Raw genomic sequence first — 18429 nt, forward strand, 5'->3', positions numbered from 1 at the left:
TGAAACTCCTGAAGTTTGCAGATGACACCGCTGTCATCGGCCTCATCAAGGACGGTAACGAGTCTGCATATCGGCAGGAAGCGGAGCGGCCGACGCAACCTGGAGCTGAACACGCTCGAGACTGTAGAGATGATCGTGGACTTCAGGAGGCATCCTTCGCCACAGGTGCCCCTCACGCTGTCCAGCTGCCTTGTGTCAACCGTCGAGACAATTACAGTCTCTCAGGACCTGAAGTGGGCGAGCAACATCAACTCCGTCCTCAAAAAGGCCCAGCGGAGGATGTACTTCCTGCGGCTTCTGAGGACGCACGGCCTGCCACGGGAGCTGCTGAGGCAGTTCTACACAGCGCTCATCGAATCGGTCCCGTGTTCTTCCATCACATTCTGGTTCGGTGCTGCTACAAAAAAGGACAAACTCCGACTGCGACGGACTATCAAAACTGCTGAAAGGATTGTCGGTACCGCCCTACCCACCCTTGAGGACTTGCACGCTGCCAGAACTAAAGACAAGCGCGTGCAAAATCCTCTCGGTCACCGGCTCTTCCGGCTCCTTCCCTCAGGTAGGCGCTACCGATCAATGCAAACTAGAAGTAGCAGACATTCCAACAGCTTCTTCCCTCTTGCGATCAACTTCTTAAACAGCTAACCTACATTTCCATCACAACATGCTGGCAATTTTTGGTCTTTTTGTCTTGAGTTTGTTGTCACATTTCTGTGGGGCCAATTATATGTTCCTCCTGCACCCACTGTAGTCGTCTCGCCACGCTGCAACTATTTGCATATCTGTTGTTGACCAATACTGGCCATTTCCACTTGTTTTGTAATTTAGCATGTGTGTGAAGCTTGAAATGTCCACTCTGTCAAAGTGAAAGCTCAATTGATTTAAAAACCCTTTCAAAAATGTGAACTATATTTGGCAAACAGTACACAGTCAGCTCGCTAACTGAATCACATTGGTAATAGGTGAAGGTTTACCGTGTGCTCATTCATTCAATGCTAACATTAGCCAAACATGTCCACCCTGTCATTGTCCACTGTCAGCAAGCTTATATATTTTACCGTTTTCACCGCATTGTCTGTTTGACGTTGAAAAGAGGTGTCGGAGCTTGACCAATATGCATTTGTAACGGCATAACGTCCAACCGAATATGAAGTTCAATCGACAATTTTAACTTCATTTTTGGTGGCACGGCGAAGTCTCAAAGGCACCTTGTGGTGATATTGACTGCTCAGTCAATAAAGGTTTTATGGTGGTGACTATTTGAAGCTGGAACAGATTATTTCTCTCTCTCTGTTGTTTCCGATGGGAGAATTTATTTTGAATTGAATCAAATTGTGTTCGTCTTGAGAGGCTTATGGTGCGTGACAATAGAAGAAAAGCTCAGGAGGGGAAGGACCTTCATTGAGGTGGAAACCTCAGCAGGAGGGTTGACGTGTATCTTGTGGAGAAGTGGCTTCAGGAAGTCTTTGTCCTGCGGGCACGGGCAGAGAGCAACGCTGAAATGTGCGGGATTGGTCGGCTCGGGCGACTGACTGACTGACTGCGTGGGCGCGGCACTCACTGTGAGCTTTTGGATCTTTCCGGCAAGAGAAGAATGGAGCCCCACGTGTTGAAACAAGGAGGGTCGGAATCGTACGCGGAGGCTGGACTTCTGGCGCTCGCAGTGTTTCTGGAAAAGGGTGAAAGGGTCAGAGGGAAGTGGTCTACAATAGAATAGAATAGGATGCAATTATTGCCATTGTACAGTGAGAAATCCAACACGGGAAAAGGTCTTCGCATTTGACGAGAAATGCGTTTGCTTCTGAAGTTTGAGAGTCATGATACAGCCCCCCAGTAAAACATGACACTTCAGCTCAGTGATGGCCCAACTAAAAATAATCAGGAAAACTGAAATGGTGTTCAAACACGTTACCGTTCTATCTCCACAATTTTCCGTCTTTGCACACACAATTGTCTTCAAATATAATAATAATAAAAATAATAATATAATATAATGTATTATCTGAATTCCCTTGACAGGGTCTTTGAAGAATGTTTTGCAAGTTGACTCCATTTTCTTCTCGCTGTGCCTCGCCTCGGTCTCACACACCACCAAAGGGGGAGTAGATTGACTTTATTCGAGTTTGATTCTAATTTGTACGCGTGAGTTATGGTTAATTAAAAGATGACCTGTACACTCCGGAACTGAAGGCTTCCATTTCTGTTGCTGGCAAATTAGGTTCCAAATTCAAACACGGATCTTTGAGATCCTTGAAGTGTCGAAAGAATCTCGAGCCGCTAAAACCACACCTGTTCAGTGACACTGCAGCGCTTACCGCATCCTTCTCAGGATTGCACACTTTGACCCAGAGAATGTGGTCCAGCAGCCAGTCGATCGGCTTCTCCTTGTAAAACATGAAGATGAACTCGACAATGAGATTCAGGTCCGGGGCCTTGAACATCTTTCCTGCAAGAGAGCACACAGCAAAGTATGAATGAGTCTCGTGGCTTTGGCACAGATGCTCATTAGCAACCGGCATTTGAGTCGGATTAACAAGACTTTGGGGACTTGTTGCGACACTGTAAACATGAGAACACAAAAAGGTAGGACAAGAAATTCTCTCCCCCAGTTTAAAGTACAACGCGAGTCTAGCACGTGTTGAAAGAATCCTACCGATGAAGCCCAGCTGAGAAAACTCCAGGACCATCCAGTCCTCGGACGAAAGCTGGAGGGCAAAGTTCTTCATGGTGGCAAAGTAGTTGGGCTTGGCCACGATGTCGTCCTCCAACTGAGGGAACAGAAGCGCACGGCAGTGAAACTACCGGGACGGTTGGGAATTACGATGCTCACAGAGGGTTGCGCTGTTTCTAACCGAGCAATGAAAACACAGCGGCGCTACTGCACACCAAACTAGAGCGGGTGGAAATACCTCTTCCCTCCAGCTGAGAGCAAAGAATGGAAATGACACAGCGCGTGCATTAGATGGGAGATTAACAGCAAGTATGCATGGTAGTCGTTGGTCAAGAAAATTGTCCGGAAAAATATCACACAAAACGAACGACATTCATGCCATCGCAAATGTCAGTTCAGCGAGCGTCCAAAGATTAAACCTGTGCAAGTCTTTTGCCTTTTTTTTTTTTTTTTCAAAAATGTCTTTGTGACACAAGAAGAAGAATATACACTGGAAGTTCCATGAAGGAAGCAGACTGACATTAATAGGAGAAAGTATGCGCGGGGTTGACCATTAATAGCTAAGGGATGAATGCGGATGGAGCGGTGGTGCTAATGCTAGCACCAGGTGCAACGGATTGTGTTCAGCCTTAGCGGTTCCACTGTATTGGTGACATATATATTATTATTATTTAAAAAAAAAATAATAATAATAAATATATTATATATATATATAAAATAAAAATAAAAAAATCATCAGGGCACCAAAAAGACAGATGAGTGTAGCAGAAGTCCATGAGGATTAAGCAAACCAGGCGAGGTCTTAACGAGCGGAAAGAGACGCTGACGAATTGCAACAAATATGCATTTGCTTTGTGGCTGCCTTGGTTAGAATTGGGAAAGCACCAGTTACCATATTTCGGGGCTTACCTGAACATAATAAACTCCTTTGCTCACTGCATACATCATGAGGAAGGAATAGTCCAGGTTCTGCTTTGTCCGCCATCTAAATAACACCAAAAAAAAGCATCGACGTTAGTTTCTGTAATTTAAAAGTGCCCTAGCGGCTACATGCAGAGAGAGACGATTGGTTGTTGCTGCTGCTCGAATAGACTACCAGGTCCAATTAGTGTTTCCCCCTGAAACTGCAGCGGGTTTATTCAATACTATTCAGTCGGATGCAGACATGCACAAAACCACATCGATCTAAAGAATATCGACATGCCACACGAGACACACGGCTTACGTTACCCTGCAAGCTGATGCAAACAAACACAAACAAGATTTGTCTCTTGGTTGGGGTCTATTATGATCCGGCTACACACGAACCGCAGCCATGAACAGGTTTGTATGAAGCCGCTCGACCGCAAAAGCTTGCGAGGGCGAGGGAGCGCTTCGGGAGCAAGAAGCGGTACTGATGACCTTGGTTTGACTTTGACAAATGATTGTAGAATACTAAGCAGCTGACTAAAAGCTCTCGCCCGCTTGCTCCCTCCCACTGACTCATCCTTCTGGTTCTGCATCACATCTCCCCCACTGTGCCTCCCGGGCCATCATTTTCTTCTTCTCACTTTGCTTAACAAGGCAAAGAAAGGAAGGTGGCGCCGATGCTTCACTGGCTTACCTGACTCGGTCTTTGGAGTCCCCAAATGTCTCTTTAAGGTTGCTGAGGTCTGGGTAAAAGGTGGCGGGAGGTGAAATGACCTCCAGCAAACCGGAATTGAGCTCTGTCGAGAACCTGAAGAAAATTATAACATCGGTGAAGACAGGAAGCTAACCGACATTCCTATCGTAAGGTGTTCTTACTCCTTCTGCAGGCCGGAAACCACACTCTGAACGTATTCTACATCGGTCTGGGGGAGAAAGCAGGGCGACCTTTGAGCGTCAGGCAACTTTTGGCATCATGTGACGATTGCCGCCCGGTACCGGCCGACCTCTCACCTCCCCAACGAAGACGATAATGACGCAGTCGAGTTTCTCCTCCGAAGACAGTTTGTCGATGAGCGAATGGAGCGTCTCCGCCAGATATGACTTCACCTTCCGCTTCACCGTGGGGATCCCCATCACCATGGTGACTGGCCAGAGGCGTACCGGGGGGGGGGAAAAAAACACGTTTCAATCAAATGGATAGAAATAGCAAATGGTCGTTGGTAGACATTTAAAAGATTAGTTTGGCTGCAATCCACGACATGGACAGATGGCGACAGAAGGAAGGGAACAGTGGACGTACACCACTGTGATGCTCATACAGAGGCACCTTAAAAACATCAGGTTTGGGATTTTAAAAAAAAATAAAACATTTGACAGAATTTAGGCTGAAGCGGGAGAGTAACGCAACTTGGCGTCAGGTCAACAACGACGATGCAAAGAGCTGCTGAATTCATTCATGAGCTTCTGCTAGGAGTGCAAGGGTTTGGCTGAAGGACAGAATGTTGCTCAAACCAATTTCTTTCCTGTAATTTGTGAATAAATCAAATTTCATCAGGTTTTCTCAAAACAGCATTTAAAAAAAAACAAAAACAAAAAAACAAGCTACTACAAGCAAGCGTACTACTAAAAGGAAACAGAGGAGACAGGAAGACATCAAAGAGAGTGCAAGGCTGCTTTCATGTGGTTTGTTCTTTTTTGATATAAAAACAAAAAAAATCCCCCCCAAAACTCCCATCAGACTCAAAACGCAACAGAAAGAGATCGTCATGATTCATTCGCTTCACTGATGGTTAAGTAATTGTCAAGGTCACATTGTTCGCGTGGCAAAGCAGGCCAAAGAAAGAAAATTGATTCTGCAACTTGAATCAATGTCACTAGGCATTGTTTACAGTGCTTATTCAGTGCTTATTTTTAACACCGCAACACGAGGTGTTGGCGAGGGTCTTTGGCCCCACTACGGTTAACTTACAAGGGATCCATTTTTCTTTTGGCGGTTAATGTGTGATCGTTCCGAGCATGCTGATCATTAGGCTGACGGAACATGCTGCGGCAAGGCCAAACTTGATGGTCTTCACGACTGTTCCCCGCACTCCGAGGGGGATGCAACAGAAGACAAACCGCTAACACACTTGCTGTAATAGTCAGAACAAGCAATACAGTATCTTTAAACTCAACACCACTTTACCCTCCTCACGTCCTACTGTAGTATCTGTGACTTGTGAGTGTGTACGGCTTTCAAAGGCGGGGCTTGACCCGGTGAGTGATGTGGGAGTCCGCCAATGAGACTGTCGAGTTGGCTGACCGAAAAGCGGCTCGCCCGTTAGCCAGCGTGCGTGACTTCGTTCGTTCAATAAAGCAGTTGAAAGTGCACCAGCAGCTGTGTTTATCCTTGACCACTTGTGGGGGGGACACTACAATATGTTCTAACGCTCGATGGTAGCTAGATTACATTAGCTGCCGCTATATTAAATTGGTATATTATATGAAGCTATATTCTATAGCTAATAGCTCTATTAAATTTTCTCTGTAAAGATTACTCAAGCATACACTGGTCTGAAAGCAAATACTATAAATACTACATGCTGCAACCTTTTCCCCCCCCATCTTTAACTAATGCAGTTTAACCAATAATGCAGATTATTTGCACATTTTCCCGATTGCAGGAGCGTCACATTCTCATTTATTCTTAGGCTTCTCTTTAAATCATGTTTACTGTGTTGACTGTTTACTGTTCATTCATTTTTTCACTCCATATTGAAGCGTTAACTGTTCACCTCTTAAATCCAATCTGCACACATTGAAGCATTTAGATTGAAGTTCAGATTTGTTCTAAGGAAGCCCACAACCTCATCAAGCCAAAAACATGACGCACCTTGTTTTTCTTGATCCATGTGCTCATCTTCATGTTCATGCAAAGTTCTTTTGTCTTACTACTTGAAATTGCAATTAACTAAATGCAAAGTACGGAGACGCGAAGCATTCCTGCGCAATTTCCGAAATGATGTCAGAGACCGGGAACACTCGGCTACACTGGGCGTGTCATCATGCCCACTGGAGACAGCGATGAGGGGCCTCGCAAGGGGTATGAAAACATACTTGAGGTGCAGCAGCAGCAGCGAGGCGCACGCGCTGGGCTTGAGAAAAGGGGGTCGGCAATCTGCGGAGCGTGGAGAATCTGTCCCAGTTTCGCTTTGTGTTTCTCACGACGAATAGCGACACCCACCAGCATTAAAAACAAAAAAAACTAGGTCAAAGATGAAAGGGAGAGCGTGGGAGGCAGGAAAAGAGAGTCTGACAGCATGCGGGTCGGTGGGAGACAGTGAATGAGTGATAATGCATGCAAGTGCAACGTGTGCAGGTCTAACCCCCTGCACCCCCCCCCTGCACATCCCTTGCTGTTCGCTGCTCATTCAAAATGGTAGTTCAGCAAATCTCTGAGGAGTTTTGTTGGACCGCATTCAGAGATTTTTTTCCGTTCGATACGAAAGAATCTTCGCAGTCGGTTCCAATGATTCACTTTTTGCACGGACACGCGGTAAAAATAGAAACAATGTTTCAATCAGGGTGGAATGTGTTGCTCAGGGGAAGAGAGGTGCGCATCTAAACTACGTTTTGACGACGGCAACAAAAGCTATTTTCAGCTGTTCGTATGTGTTTGCGTATGTGCATTTTGACACGTGCATCTATTGCATGACCTCAGCCAATGTCACTGAAAGTTTCTTTGGCCTTTTGTGTCTTTCATGTGCAATATATTTTGGATAATGCCATACTTGGCACAGCACAGGCGCACGTAACCTATCACACCTAACTAAGAGATACACGAACTTTTCTACTGTAGTGTGAAACTAGCAGCGCGAACGCCGGACGGCGCAGCAAAGGGGGGAGACCTCTTTTGTCCTATAGCCTGATTGGTTCCGTCTGCGGTCTACGTGTATTAAAGATGGACCAATGGGCCGCCCGGGCTCGCCCGCGCTACCTTTCAGGAAGAAGTTGGGCTAATTTCATACTTTCATCCGATTGGTTCAATTGACTGTCTATGTTGAAGATGCACCAATGGGGCGCCCCTCTAAATTGCAGGCTGGTCCCTTTGGGGGAAAAAAGGAAGCGTCAGGTGTGCGTTGATGTAATACTATACAGAATGTAGTGCATTGCAGTACGCCTCCAGCTTGAGGCCACCAGATCTGAACATTAGCATGCGTGTACATGTACATACATGCAGAGGCCTGCACTGCAAAGTTCAGCCAGTTTGGCCTGTTTTGCGACGTGTCTTTAAAAAAAAAAAAAAAATAAAATAAATAAATAAAAAAAAGGCAGGGCAGACATGCTTCAAAAAAAGATTTTCTGTTAAATAATTCTACAGCAGAAGGAGTCAATGAGAATATGAAGCGCAAACTGAACAGTGATGCTTTTTGTGTTGTTGAGTGTTCTACTTAAGTATTGGCATGGGGGGTGACATTTATTTTCTGCATAAAAAAAGCTCTCCTCTCTACTTTTTACTACTATTTCTTTTTCGTTCGATTCAACTAGACCACTTCATGTGGGATGTGGTAGATAAAACAAATTGACTGCGCTATCAAAGCCAGGAAGTTGGCTGCATAGCTTGCGAACGACGACTCACGTACATCGATGATGATTATCTACAGTGTGTAAACATTCCTCCGGGGGGCCTCAATACGACGCCGAGTCCAGAGGATATTTACAAGGAAGCGAAGGCACGACTCTTGTAAATTGCGTCGGCTAGCCCGGGCCAGTCCTCACCTCCGGTGCGTCCGAGGCCGACTTGCACGGCGGGCTGGAGGCTGCCCTCGTTGTTGAGCAGGTGAGGCAGGTGGTGGTAGATGTTTGGTACGTGGAGAGGTTTTCTGTTGGCCAGCTCCTTCAAAAGTTTCTGGGTCTCATCTAAATACACGAGAACAAGAAACACAGTAAGGTCAACTAGCAAGGGCTGAGTGTAGACGACCACAGTTTAAAAATGATCCTCCGTTTTTGCAATTGACATGATCAACAATGAGAGCATTTCAATGATGAATGTCCGACAATGTTAAGCGCACCAATGAAGGATTGTTATCTATTTTTTCACCTTTAAATAGCAACGACTAGAACACCCGACTCCCTTTTGTTCGATGTTCTAAGTAGAGCAGTCGCTTACCTGAGAAGGTGGTGAGGGTATCTTTGCTGTTATTGGTTTCGGCAATGGCACGCCGAAACTGCTCAAGGATGTTGTTGAGCTCCGACGAGCGCTGCAGCGTCCTGTGCTCGGCCACACGAAGGCGCTCTTTCAAGGCGTGGAACTCCCGCTGGTATGCTACCAGTTTCTCTGCGAGGAGGAACAGAAAGTACAGCAGTCATTGAAACCCGTTTGAAACAGATGCTGTCCAACAACAATTGACCAAGATAGATCGGGATTTTCCGTTTGTCATGAACATGGTTAGGGCGACGGCGAGGAACGCAAGGCAAGAACATGGTGGACCCAATTGCAGGGAAGCAGGGAGGCAAGGCAGGAGTGCGGGAATCTCAAAATAATAATATTTAATCACAATGATAAAACAACTGGCGACTATGACATGGCAAGACATGTGACAACGACAATGAACCGAAAGAACCCAGGGAACCCTGGACAAGACACGAGTGGCTGGAGAGAGCTGATTGGTCGACACAAAATAGACGAGAACAGGTGGACACAACAACCTAATGAGCACACGACAAACATGGAACACAGGAAAACATGGAACAAAACTAAACACAACCCAAACCCAAAACACAGACCATGACACCGTTAGCCACGCCCACATGGAACTTGTTATGTGCAAAGGCCACCTGTGGCTTGCTCGCTTCCTTGTTCTAAATCATTGGCAAGAAAAAAATCATAAAGGAGTTCTAAAAAATAAATACAACAAAGGAGGTTAAAATAAAGGTGCTGGAGCTCAGACAACAAAGAACCGTGCTTAATATTTCATTATATATCAAGTAATTGATACCAGCGCAAATGGTTTAAAGTTGCCACTGTAGATTCAAATGTAGTTGTATCAGTCAAATCATGATGGACATGCATTCCAAATTCCATACTGCTCAGTGCTATTGGCTTCAGGGGATGAATTCCCCCAAAATGTGAGTTGGACCATTGTAAACACACAGTTGTTTTCAAATCGGACACAGACTTTCTTGTTAGCGTGCCTATTGCCTAAACATTTAAACCTGTAAAAAGATAATACTTCGCTAACTTGTGCTAAAAGCTCTCCAATAACTGTCAATGGTGTGTTTTTATGAAATACGTTGCGGTTGTCATCTGACGGCCATGCTTGCTAACATCTACTCCTGTCAAAGTAGCCATACAGAGGGACGACTGTAATCGGGGACTCACGAGGATAGTCCGTTTGGAGGTGTTAGTGAGGCTTTCTTGAGGTTCTGTAGTCATAATGTCGCCTCATATGATTCACGGCTGCAGGCGTTTCGGGGGAGCTCGTCAATAAAACAATGACGACTGGACTCCCCTTTATCTCTGCCGTTCTGTCTGACTGAGCGATTGTCTGTCCACGCTCAACCCGTTCGAAACAGATGCTGTCATTCGGGCCCGAGCCCCATGAAAAGGGCAGCTTCAAACCCAAAACAAACTTTGATCTGCACAACAGCGCGTCGTCGACTGGCGGGCCTGTGAAGGCGAAGCCGCACCTCCAATCCCATGCAAACAGCACAGATAAGGTTTCTATTCGGCGGTATTTGTGCAATAAAGAGGAGTATTCAGTGGAAAGACAAAAGAAGACTTCAGGCCTTTCACGTGTACATATTCTTTAGAAGAGTTCCCATGAACTGAGTGGGAATGTTTGTCCTTTTTTGTTTTGGTTTGAAACTAAAAATAATCTCTTTAAATTGAAAGGATTCCATGGCACAAAAAAATTGGCCTCAACTGTATCACACTGAAAATGGCGGAATACGGCAAAATGACTTCATGCACATAACACAGGTTGTTTGACCGCTGAACAATCTTATCCTTACTGATGCTGACAAAACCGGTGCTCTTGAATGCAACTCAAAAGACTCAATCTCCCATACCTGTCATCACTTTTTAAAGATTGTCTCTCTAAAGTAAATTTAACACCTTGGAAATGCTGACTTGCGGTTAAAATACCAACTAAGCATGTGTTGTTGTTTTTTTGTTTGTACTTTAGAGTCAGCGCTTGCCTTCGAGGCCAAAAAGGAGAAGTGATGCCGTCTAATGTCTGTACCGGACCGTGGAGAAATAATATTGAGTATGTGCTGGAAAATGTACATGTACGCACGCATTGATTTTAAACATCTTTAGCCTGGTACACACATACCAATTTGTAACATCTGGTCTGCTTTGAAAAATGTGAGCGACGCCACGTGACGAAGAGCCCAAAATAATCGGCATGTGCTTTGGCCTAATTTTCGGTATGTGTGTACCCAGCTTCATGCCCTCCTCACCATTTGCATTTGCATGCACAAGTTGTCTGTCCATTGTTCCATCTCAAGCCTGATTTTATTCAGGTGTCCGCGTATTGTACTAGAGAATCTATAAACACGAAGTCACAGATGCAAATGTGGTGGTTACATTTTCGACTGACTGCTTTAGCCTTTATGCGCTGTCCCCTCCTGCGATTTCTACTGCAATTTAGTTAGGCTCATAAATAGTCACATGCATGTATGTATGTATACAATGCAGTTTGCAACCTCATTATTTGAGCGGCTGCCTCTCTTGGACAGGAGATTGATTACCTGTGGTAAAAGTCTTGTCTATGTTGATAAAATAAAAGGTCAAATTAAAAAAAATCTATTAGGGGATGTGTGTGGTTGTGTCACTCACAGGAGCAACAGAGTGGATAAAAAAAAAAAAAAAAAAGTTGGATGACTGTGCAGAATACATGAAACAATTAAACCAACCAGAGTCTCCATTTCCAAGGAGTAATGGGGGGAGGGGCTAAGAGCCAACGCTGACACAACAACCTCGCGAGGTTCGCTTTACCTTCCTTCTGTTTGCGTTTCTTGCCGTCCTGAGGCGAACATTTTGACAAAATTGTGGGGGCGAAGGGCAGTCGAAATGTGCAATTCACATCCGTCAAACGCCTTTTGAAAGGTGCATTGACAAAGCACACTGGCAGCTTAAAAAGTCCACTGTGACACAGTAAAAGTGTTCCGGCATAAAAGGGATACAGATCCTTCTTTCTGCTTGACCGTGCAGCCGGAAAGGCCGCAAAAAAAAAAAAAAATAGAAAGAAAGGTGCATTTAGGCCCCATGCTCTGCTTGATGCAAGTGCACTGATACACCATCATACCAATTAATAGCGGCCACATTGTGTTTTGCATTACAGTATATAACAATAACAGCGGAACCTCCAAAGTGGACGAGAATCCGTTCCTTGACGCTGGCTGACTTCCAAGTTGTTTGACATTTAAAACAAATCTTCCCACAGGATGTAATATAAAGGCAAGTATATGTTTCAAGCTCAAACTCTACTAACGCTTTAGGTTTTAATTTCATTTTAACATTTCTAACGGTCATGCAAGTGTAAAGACAAGTGGCCCACTTAAGAATAAAGTAAAAGAAAGTCAAACTGCTCAACCGTTGAAGATGCCAGAAAGACCCATCATGGAGAGGCAGTGAAAATGTGCCGTTTGTTCTCAAGCTTCTGTGCTCCTTTTCATGCTCGTCATCATCTGTTATGCTGTCAGAGGCATGCTACGTACATTACGCGACATGCAATTCAATTAATTTGCATTTTGCAATCGACAGACCCGTTCCTATGCAGCAGTGAATTCCATTCCTGGCCTCGTATGGTTATGACACTTCTGTGACGACGTCACAAAACAATAACGCCACTGACGAAGCTCAACACATCTTTCAGGTGATCGCACGGATCGACCCGCGGTCTCGCAAGATTTGCTGACGTCACACGACGCTTTGAAGTCAGTCAAGTTCTGTTTGACTTGAGTGGTCACGTCGGCCTTCTCTTCATACGCCAACTGCAAACAAAACACATCAGCAGATCTTGCGCCACATGTGCATAAAGCCTAAAGAGCAAACAGCTTTGAACTTGTAACCTGTTGAGGCCAGTTGCCGTTTTGGTTGAGAGAGAAAAAAATAACCTCCACAATTTTTCGGGACACCCTCATAGTGAACTTGCTGACTGCGGAGAACTGAAGAGGGACTGCAGCGCACTCGGTTCGTTAAAGAGCGGGAAGATGGACATCTGCAATTCTCACACAAATTTGCATTTTCAAATCACTCCAGATAGAATACCCAGTTAGAATCACAACGCGTAAGCAAAAGAGTCATGACTAAAAACGCGGACCCTACTTATAGTTTAGGACCATGCGGGAAAAACGTTGATTCGGGAAAAAAAATCAAGAAAAAAATCCTCAGAAACGAATTCAGACTCGCTCGGACGTAAGAGAAGTCACATGTACGCAAAACATGCTTGTGCATTATGCGTGAGAAAGAAGCCTCCGGTGGTGCACCTGCTAGCGCCGTGCTTCCTCACTGCAGTCGCCAGGCAGAATCTGCATAGCATTGTAACCAGGCTTTACGCGATCAGGATTTTGGAGGCCACCATCGCCGATCAGCGAGTTTAACAAAACGATAACCGATCACCGATCCGATCACAAGACGGAGATATGTGTCTCATTAAATGACCTGTTCATTTACTGTATATACTTGTGTACTTAATCGCTCAAAAAAATTCATATTTAGAATCAATAATGTATCTTTGTTCCTCGATTTATGCCAGTGAGGCATAGTGACAGACAGAACAAATGAATGGTCTTCTATTAGATGGCAGGAAGTAAATACAGTAATTCATTTTTCCACTTTTTGTGACATTTTTGTTTATTGGTGTGCTGTGAGTTTTCAATTGTAAAATATGTTCCTTGGCGCCATAAAGCTCGCAAATCACTGCAGATCGTGTATTCTAATCAGTCATGACAGAAATAATGGGTGCTAACTTACTGTAATTCAATTACTTTATACTTTATAAAGCCCAGTGATCGTAAAAAACGGGATGCGGTGGTATCGGCATGCAAGATTTTATTGCAGTAGTCTGACAGCGCAATCGTGAAAGAGCAAATTTGTCTTGTTGTCTGATTATTTTACGTGTTGTCTGTCCCACACCGCCGACTTTTTTTTTTTTTTTTTAATAAATAACTTCTTTGGCCGTCAGTTATTGCACTACGTTAAAAGACAGGCTAAATATAATCTAGCTTTTGGATTCAAATATACTGTGCGCGCGGTGACGCGGAGTAAATGTCATTTGCGGAGCCGATCATGACGTCATTGATCGGATCGGCGAATGACATTAAAGCCGATCGGCATAAAATGCTAAATATCGGCCGATACCGATCAGCCCGATCAAATCCGTGTAAAGTCTAATTCTTACGGGCTCTTATCGCTCACAAGACCTCAGTTCAGCGAGCAACGGAGGATTACCTCGTGTTCTGCTTGTTCCGAAAGAAAGAATAACCTCAACGTGGGTTTTGAGAGGAAAAGAGGAAGCCTACATTAAAAACTCCCAAAAATAACTGTACTTCAAGTACATTGTGTACGAAAGATTACCTCATATAATTACATACAGTATACACAACACATTGATGAATAACCAGTTTTGAAATCAGAAGCCTATAAGAACATGTTTTTCAACTGTTACATATCTTTTCAAATATCTCAATGTTATTACACCAGAACACAATTAGCCATTTTGCTTTGCTTTCGCGGGCCACATAGAACGATGTGGCGGGCCGGATCTGGCCCCCGGGCCACCGGTTTGACCACCGTGGTCTCTTGGAAGAGATTCTCTTTTTCCATCATTTCCTTTGGCATATTGTTTTGAAATCTCAACTACTTCGGTTAATGTCTTATGTAGAGGTGGTCCTCGGTTTATGGTGGTCCCGACACTCGAGGTTGTGAAAGTAAGCAAAATAATACAACGAAAATCCAGACCGGTATCGCTCCCTGTGGCATGAGTGCGACCCAGATTCTTCGTTTTGCTTCGTCACCATGAGCTCATTGTTTCTGCTGACCTCCGCCCACTCTTGCTGTGAGCGTTAGTGGCACAGGAGCGGAAAAGACAAAAAACAAAACCCCCCAAAAATATTGCTCTATTTCCGGAATATTTATTTGACCAGAATGCCGCCCTCTGGGAGGGTAACAAGGGGCACACGAAGATGCAGGACAAGAATATCAACAGGAAATGTCCTTGGTTTCCTAATGAATGGAACACAAACACGATGGTGAAAAATATTAGCCAGAGGAGGGAAGGAAATGAACGGTAAAGCAAGTTTGGGTGCATGCAAGGAAATATATCAAGAGTAAAAAGGGCGCATTAACAGTGCTGCAGCTTTTGAGCTGGGTCGGTTGTCTTGCTCAAAGGCACCTTAACAGGAGTCAGGACACTTAAATCCCCCAAAACGAGTTTCCCTTCGACATTTTTGGACTGGAGCGCCCTCCTGTCCCTTACAATTAGCTACTGCCAGACCTTATGAATTATGAATCTGCTTTAATTCATTCACTTTTTTTTTTTTTTTTCCCTATGGGTAGAGTAGTTTTTTTTTTGAAATGACAACCACTCGGAAGTCCACCGGAGTCCAGCACTAAATTGTGTTCCGCTTTTCGAGGTTCTCGCTAATGCAATTACTAATTTTGCTCCATATTATGAACTTGAACTGAGATGTTCATGAAAATGTGTGAAAATGTCCTCTTTGTAACAATGAGCATGGATTGGCTTCATATTGATCCGCTGCAGAATGGATTCTTCCTTTTTTGTACTCATAACAGACATAGACTGCAATGAAATGCATGGCAGAGGTTACCGAGATGACAATCGCATCGCACATAAGTGGCCACAAAAGCTTCGTCCCATGACTGCCGAGAGCCACGTGAGACCACCAACGCCAGCCAATACTTGAGCACACGGTTGCCGTGGCGCTCACTCTGAACGCATGATTTGCAGCAATTTTTGTGACCTCGTCTTGACCATAGCTCCGAATATTTATGTAAATACGCTTACCATGTGTGCAGAGAAAAGAATTCCGGAAAAAAACAACAACACATTGCTTCAGAAAATAAATCAGTTAAGAGGACGACAAATTAGAGCATGCCTCTCTCTTAAACTGAGGGAAATTCTCTGGGGGAATTCTGTGCCTGGGTGAACACAAGCGTGGGATACAGGATGTCGCTGTTACTATAATGACTTAACAGTGTAAAATGCCCAGTCCTGTCCTGTTTCCGACAGTCTAAAAGGAGCTCCCGGAGGAACAGTAAGGGGTGTGTGTGTGTTTGTGCGCGCGTGTGAGAGAGCAGAGGCCGCAGGACACGCGCAACAAAGGACGAACACATCCCACTTGTCTCGTCGGCGTTACAGCAGCTGCCCACCTCGGGCACTCCCCATCCGCTCTCCTCTTTTATCATTTGGCCTGCTCTCCTCATCCTTCCAGGACACTGAGGATTCGCCCGGCAGGCTGCCCTTCCCCTCTCGCCGACGACACACAATCCAAAACGCTTCCACACGATGCAAGACACAAGCGGACAACGAGCGAGAAACCTCCCCTGAAATTGCACATTACTGCGGCGGGTGCGTGTCTGTCAGTAACTCTGGACAACCGATTCGCCGCAATGGTGCGTGCTATTTTTGGCCCATTGTGTGTAGAACGCTGGGACGCAGGAGGAAAAGCATCAGCGGGTTGGTGGATGCAAGCGCTTTAAAAGGACAGTGAGGAGGAAGTGTAATTTGCAAAGAGGAAGAGCACTTAAGAAGCATCACACAACTTAAAACACTTCAAAAAAATAATGCGATGTGCAGCACAGGTGGGAAGTAGCGAAGAACAAATACTTACTGTAATTAAGTAGATTTTTCAGGTATCTGTACTTGAAGATTGCGACGATTTTCTAATTAAAACAGTATTGTACAATATAAAATAAATCAAAAATAAACCGTTTGTGCATCATGATTTCATGCTTCAATGCCCATTGACGTTGTGCTCTTTCTGGCGTGTGCGTCGTGGCCACCACCAGATGGCAGCATAATAGACATTCATAATAAACGAAGAATAGTTTAACAACGCCGGCAAGGTGACGGCCTGATTAGCACATCTGCCTCACAGTTCTGAAGACCGGGGTTCAAATCCCGGCCCCGCCTGTGTGGAGTTTGCATGTTCTCCCCGTGCCTGGGTGGCTTTTCTCCAGGCACTCCCGTTTCCTCCCACATCCCAAAAACATGACCGAAGACTCTAAATTACCCCCTAGGTGTGAATGTGAGCGCAAATGCTTGTTTGTTTCTATGTGCCCTGCGATTGGCTGGCGACCGCTTCAGGGTGTACCCCGCCTCCTGCCCGAAGATAGCAGGGATAGGCTCCAGCAGCCCGCGACCCACGTGAGGAGAAGCGGTAAAGAAAATGGATGGATGGATTAGTTTCACAACTAATTGGTTCAGCGTAAGATGCTGTAATATTAGTCATTTTTCACAGAGGATAAAGAATATATGCCCATGAGTATTGTTATTGGCAGGGCAATGTAGCACCCTAGATTTTGATATGGCGAATTTCCTCTCCACTCTTGCTTTACCATGTTTGGGCATATTGCAACACAAAATGCCTTATTGCAAGTGAATTCCAGGAAAAAGTCAAACAAGTTTACCACTTCACTCTGTTTTTACACATCTTGTCAAAATTTAAGATCTGTCCAAGAATGAGCTTTTCTTAGATTACAAAACCGTGTACGTACTACGTTCAATGAAAAAACGGTCGATGCCAACTCCACACAATCGACAATTATTAACTATGGATTACTCGATGATCCTACCCATCTGTAACGGTAATTCACAATTTAGCATTAAGGTTTTAATATACAGCAGTAACCATACTTTGACACTTGTACGACAGTTAAGAACATTAAAAAGCATGATGCACAAAAGTCAACGCCAATAGGCAAAGCGTCCCTCTCCCACGACAAGCTAGTTTAACTCCTGCTTACACTTGCATGACAGTTATGAATATTACAAGTAGTTCCTTTACAACATTGCTTAATAAAGTTGTTGTGTGTGTGTGACAAGAACCAACCTACTATTCTTGATGTACAGGAAATTGAGTTTGATTAATCAGGAATGAATGGGTTTTTCCCTGAGGGTGTGTCAAACAGACATTTTCACCATGTGATGCAACAAGAAACAAAGAAGCGCACACTCGGGAAAGTCACGATGGAGTGTTTATACAGCTGACTGACATCAGGCCCTCTTCGCTGCAAGTCACATGACCAGGGAAAGAAGCGGTACCTGGAGGAAAGTGACACGAGCGCGGGGAAAGCACGCAAACTCCACAGAGGAAGGTCGGAGCCTAAATTTGAACCCTGAACCTAAGACCTGTGAGGAAGACCCGGGCGTCCTAAACAGACGTACGCAAAACTGCAAAAAGACAGCACAGAGCAGTTCACAATCAATATCTATAACATACTCTCCACAGATGCGGATTATGAAATACATAAATGTGTGCATATTGTTACAGATATGTTTTGCTAGTCGAACTTGGCTTGCTCACACCAATCGATCACAGGACAGAAACATTCTGATATTATTTTGGACCAGCTGGCTGGCCCTCGGAGGCGAATTGGAAATCCGATTGGTTGAAGAGACAGCCCCTATTGCGAAAAAAAGAATAGCTATTAAAAAAAAAATTTAAAAAAAGTCTACACACCCCTGTTCAAATGATTTTCGCGATATAAAAAAAGGAGATGAAGAAAAATCATTTTAAAACTTTATTCACCATGTGACCTATAACTTCCACAACTCAACTGAAAAAAAAAGTGAAATGACTCGAGAGAACGGCGGCATGTTTACGTACAACCGTTCGTG

General features: G+C 44.5%; 1 protein-coding gene across 1 annotated transcript in view; it reads right to left on the reverse strand.

Moving 5' to 3' along the window:
- The window catches only part of mgat4a (alpha-1,3-mannosyl-glycoprotein 4-beta-N-acetylglucosaminyltransferase A), a 30112-nt gene that overhangs the window by 5149 nt on the left and 6534 nt on the right, over positions 1-18429 (reverse strand). Inside the window, exons 2-11 of the mRNA XM_061791794.1 lie at positions 8730-8897; positions 8339-8479; positions 4592-4725; positions 4457-4503; positions 4275-4388; positions 3581-3656; positions 2654-2768; positions 2316-2446; positions 1562-1669; positions 1397-1471 (exon numbers count right to left, since the gene is read on the reverse strand). Coding sequence (XP_061647778.1) covers positions 1397-1471; positions 1562-1669; positions 2316-2446; positions 2654-2768; positions 3581-3656; positions 4275-4388; positions 4457-4503; positions 4592-4725; positions 8339-8479; positions 8730-8897 — 1109 coding nt within the window. The remainder of the gene's footprint in view (positions 1-1396; positions 1472-1561; positions 1670-2315; positions 2447-2653; positions 2769-3580; positions 3657-4274; positions 4389-4456; positions 4504-4591; positions 4726-8338; positions 8480-8729; positions 8898-18429) is intronic.

The sequence above is a fragment of the Phyllopteryx taeniolatus genome, chromosome 12 (assembly GCF_024500385.1).
Source record: "Phyllopteryx taeniolatus isolate TA_2022b chromosome 12, UOR_Ptae_1.2, whole genome shotgun sequence".
NCBI classification, from domain to species: domain Eukaryota; kingdom Metazoa; phylum Chordata; class Actinopteri; order Syngnathiformes; family Syngnathidae; genus Phyllopteryx; species Phyllopteryx taeniolatus.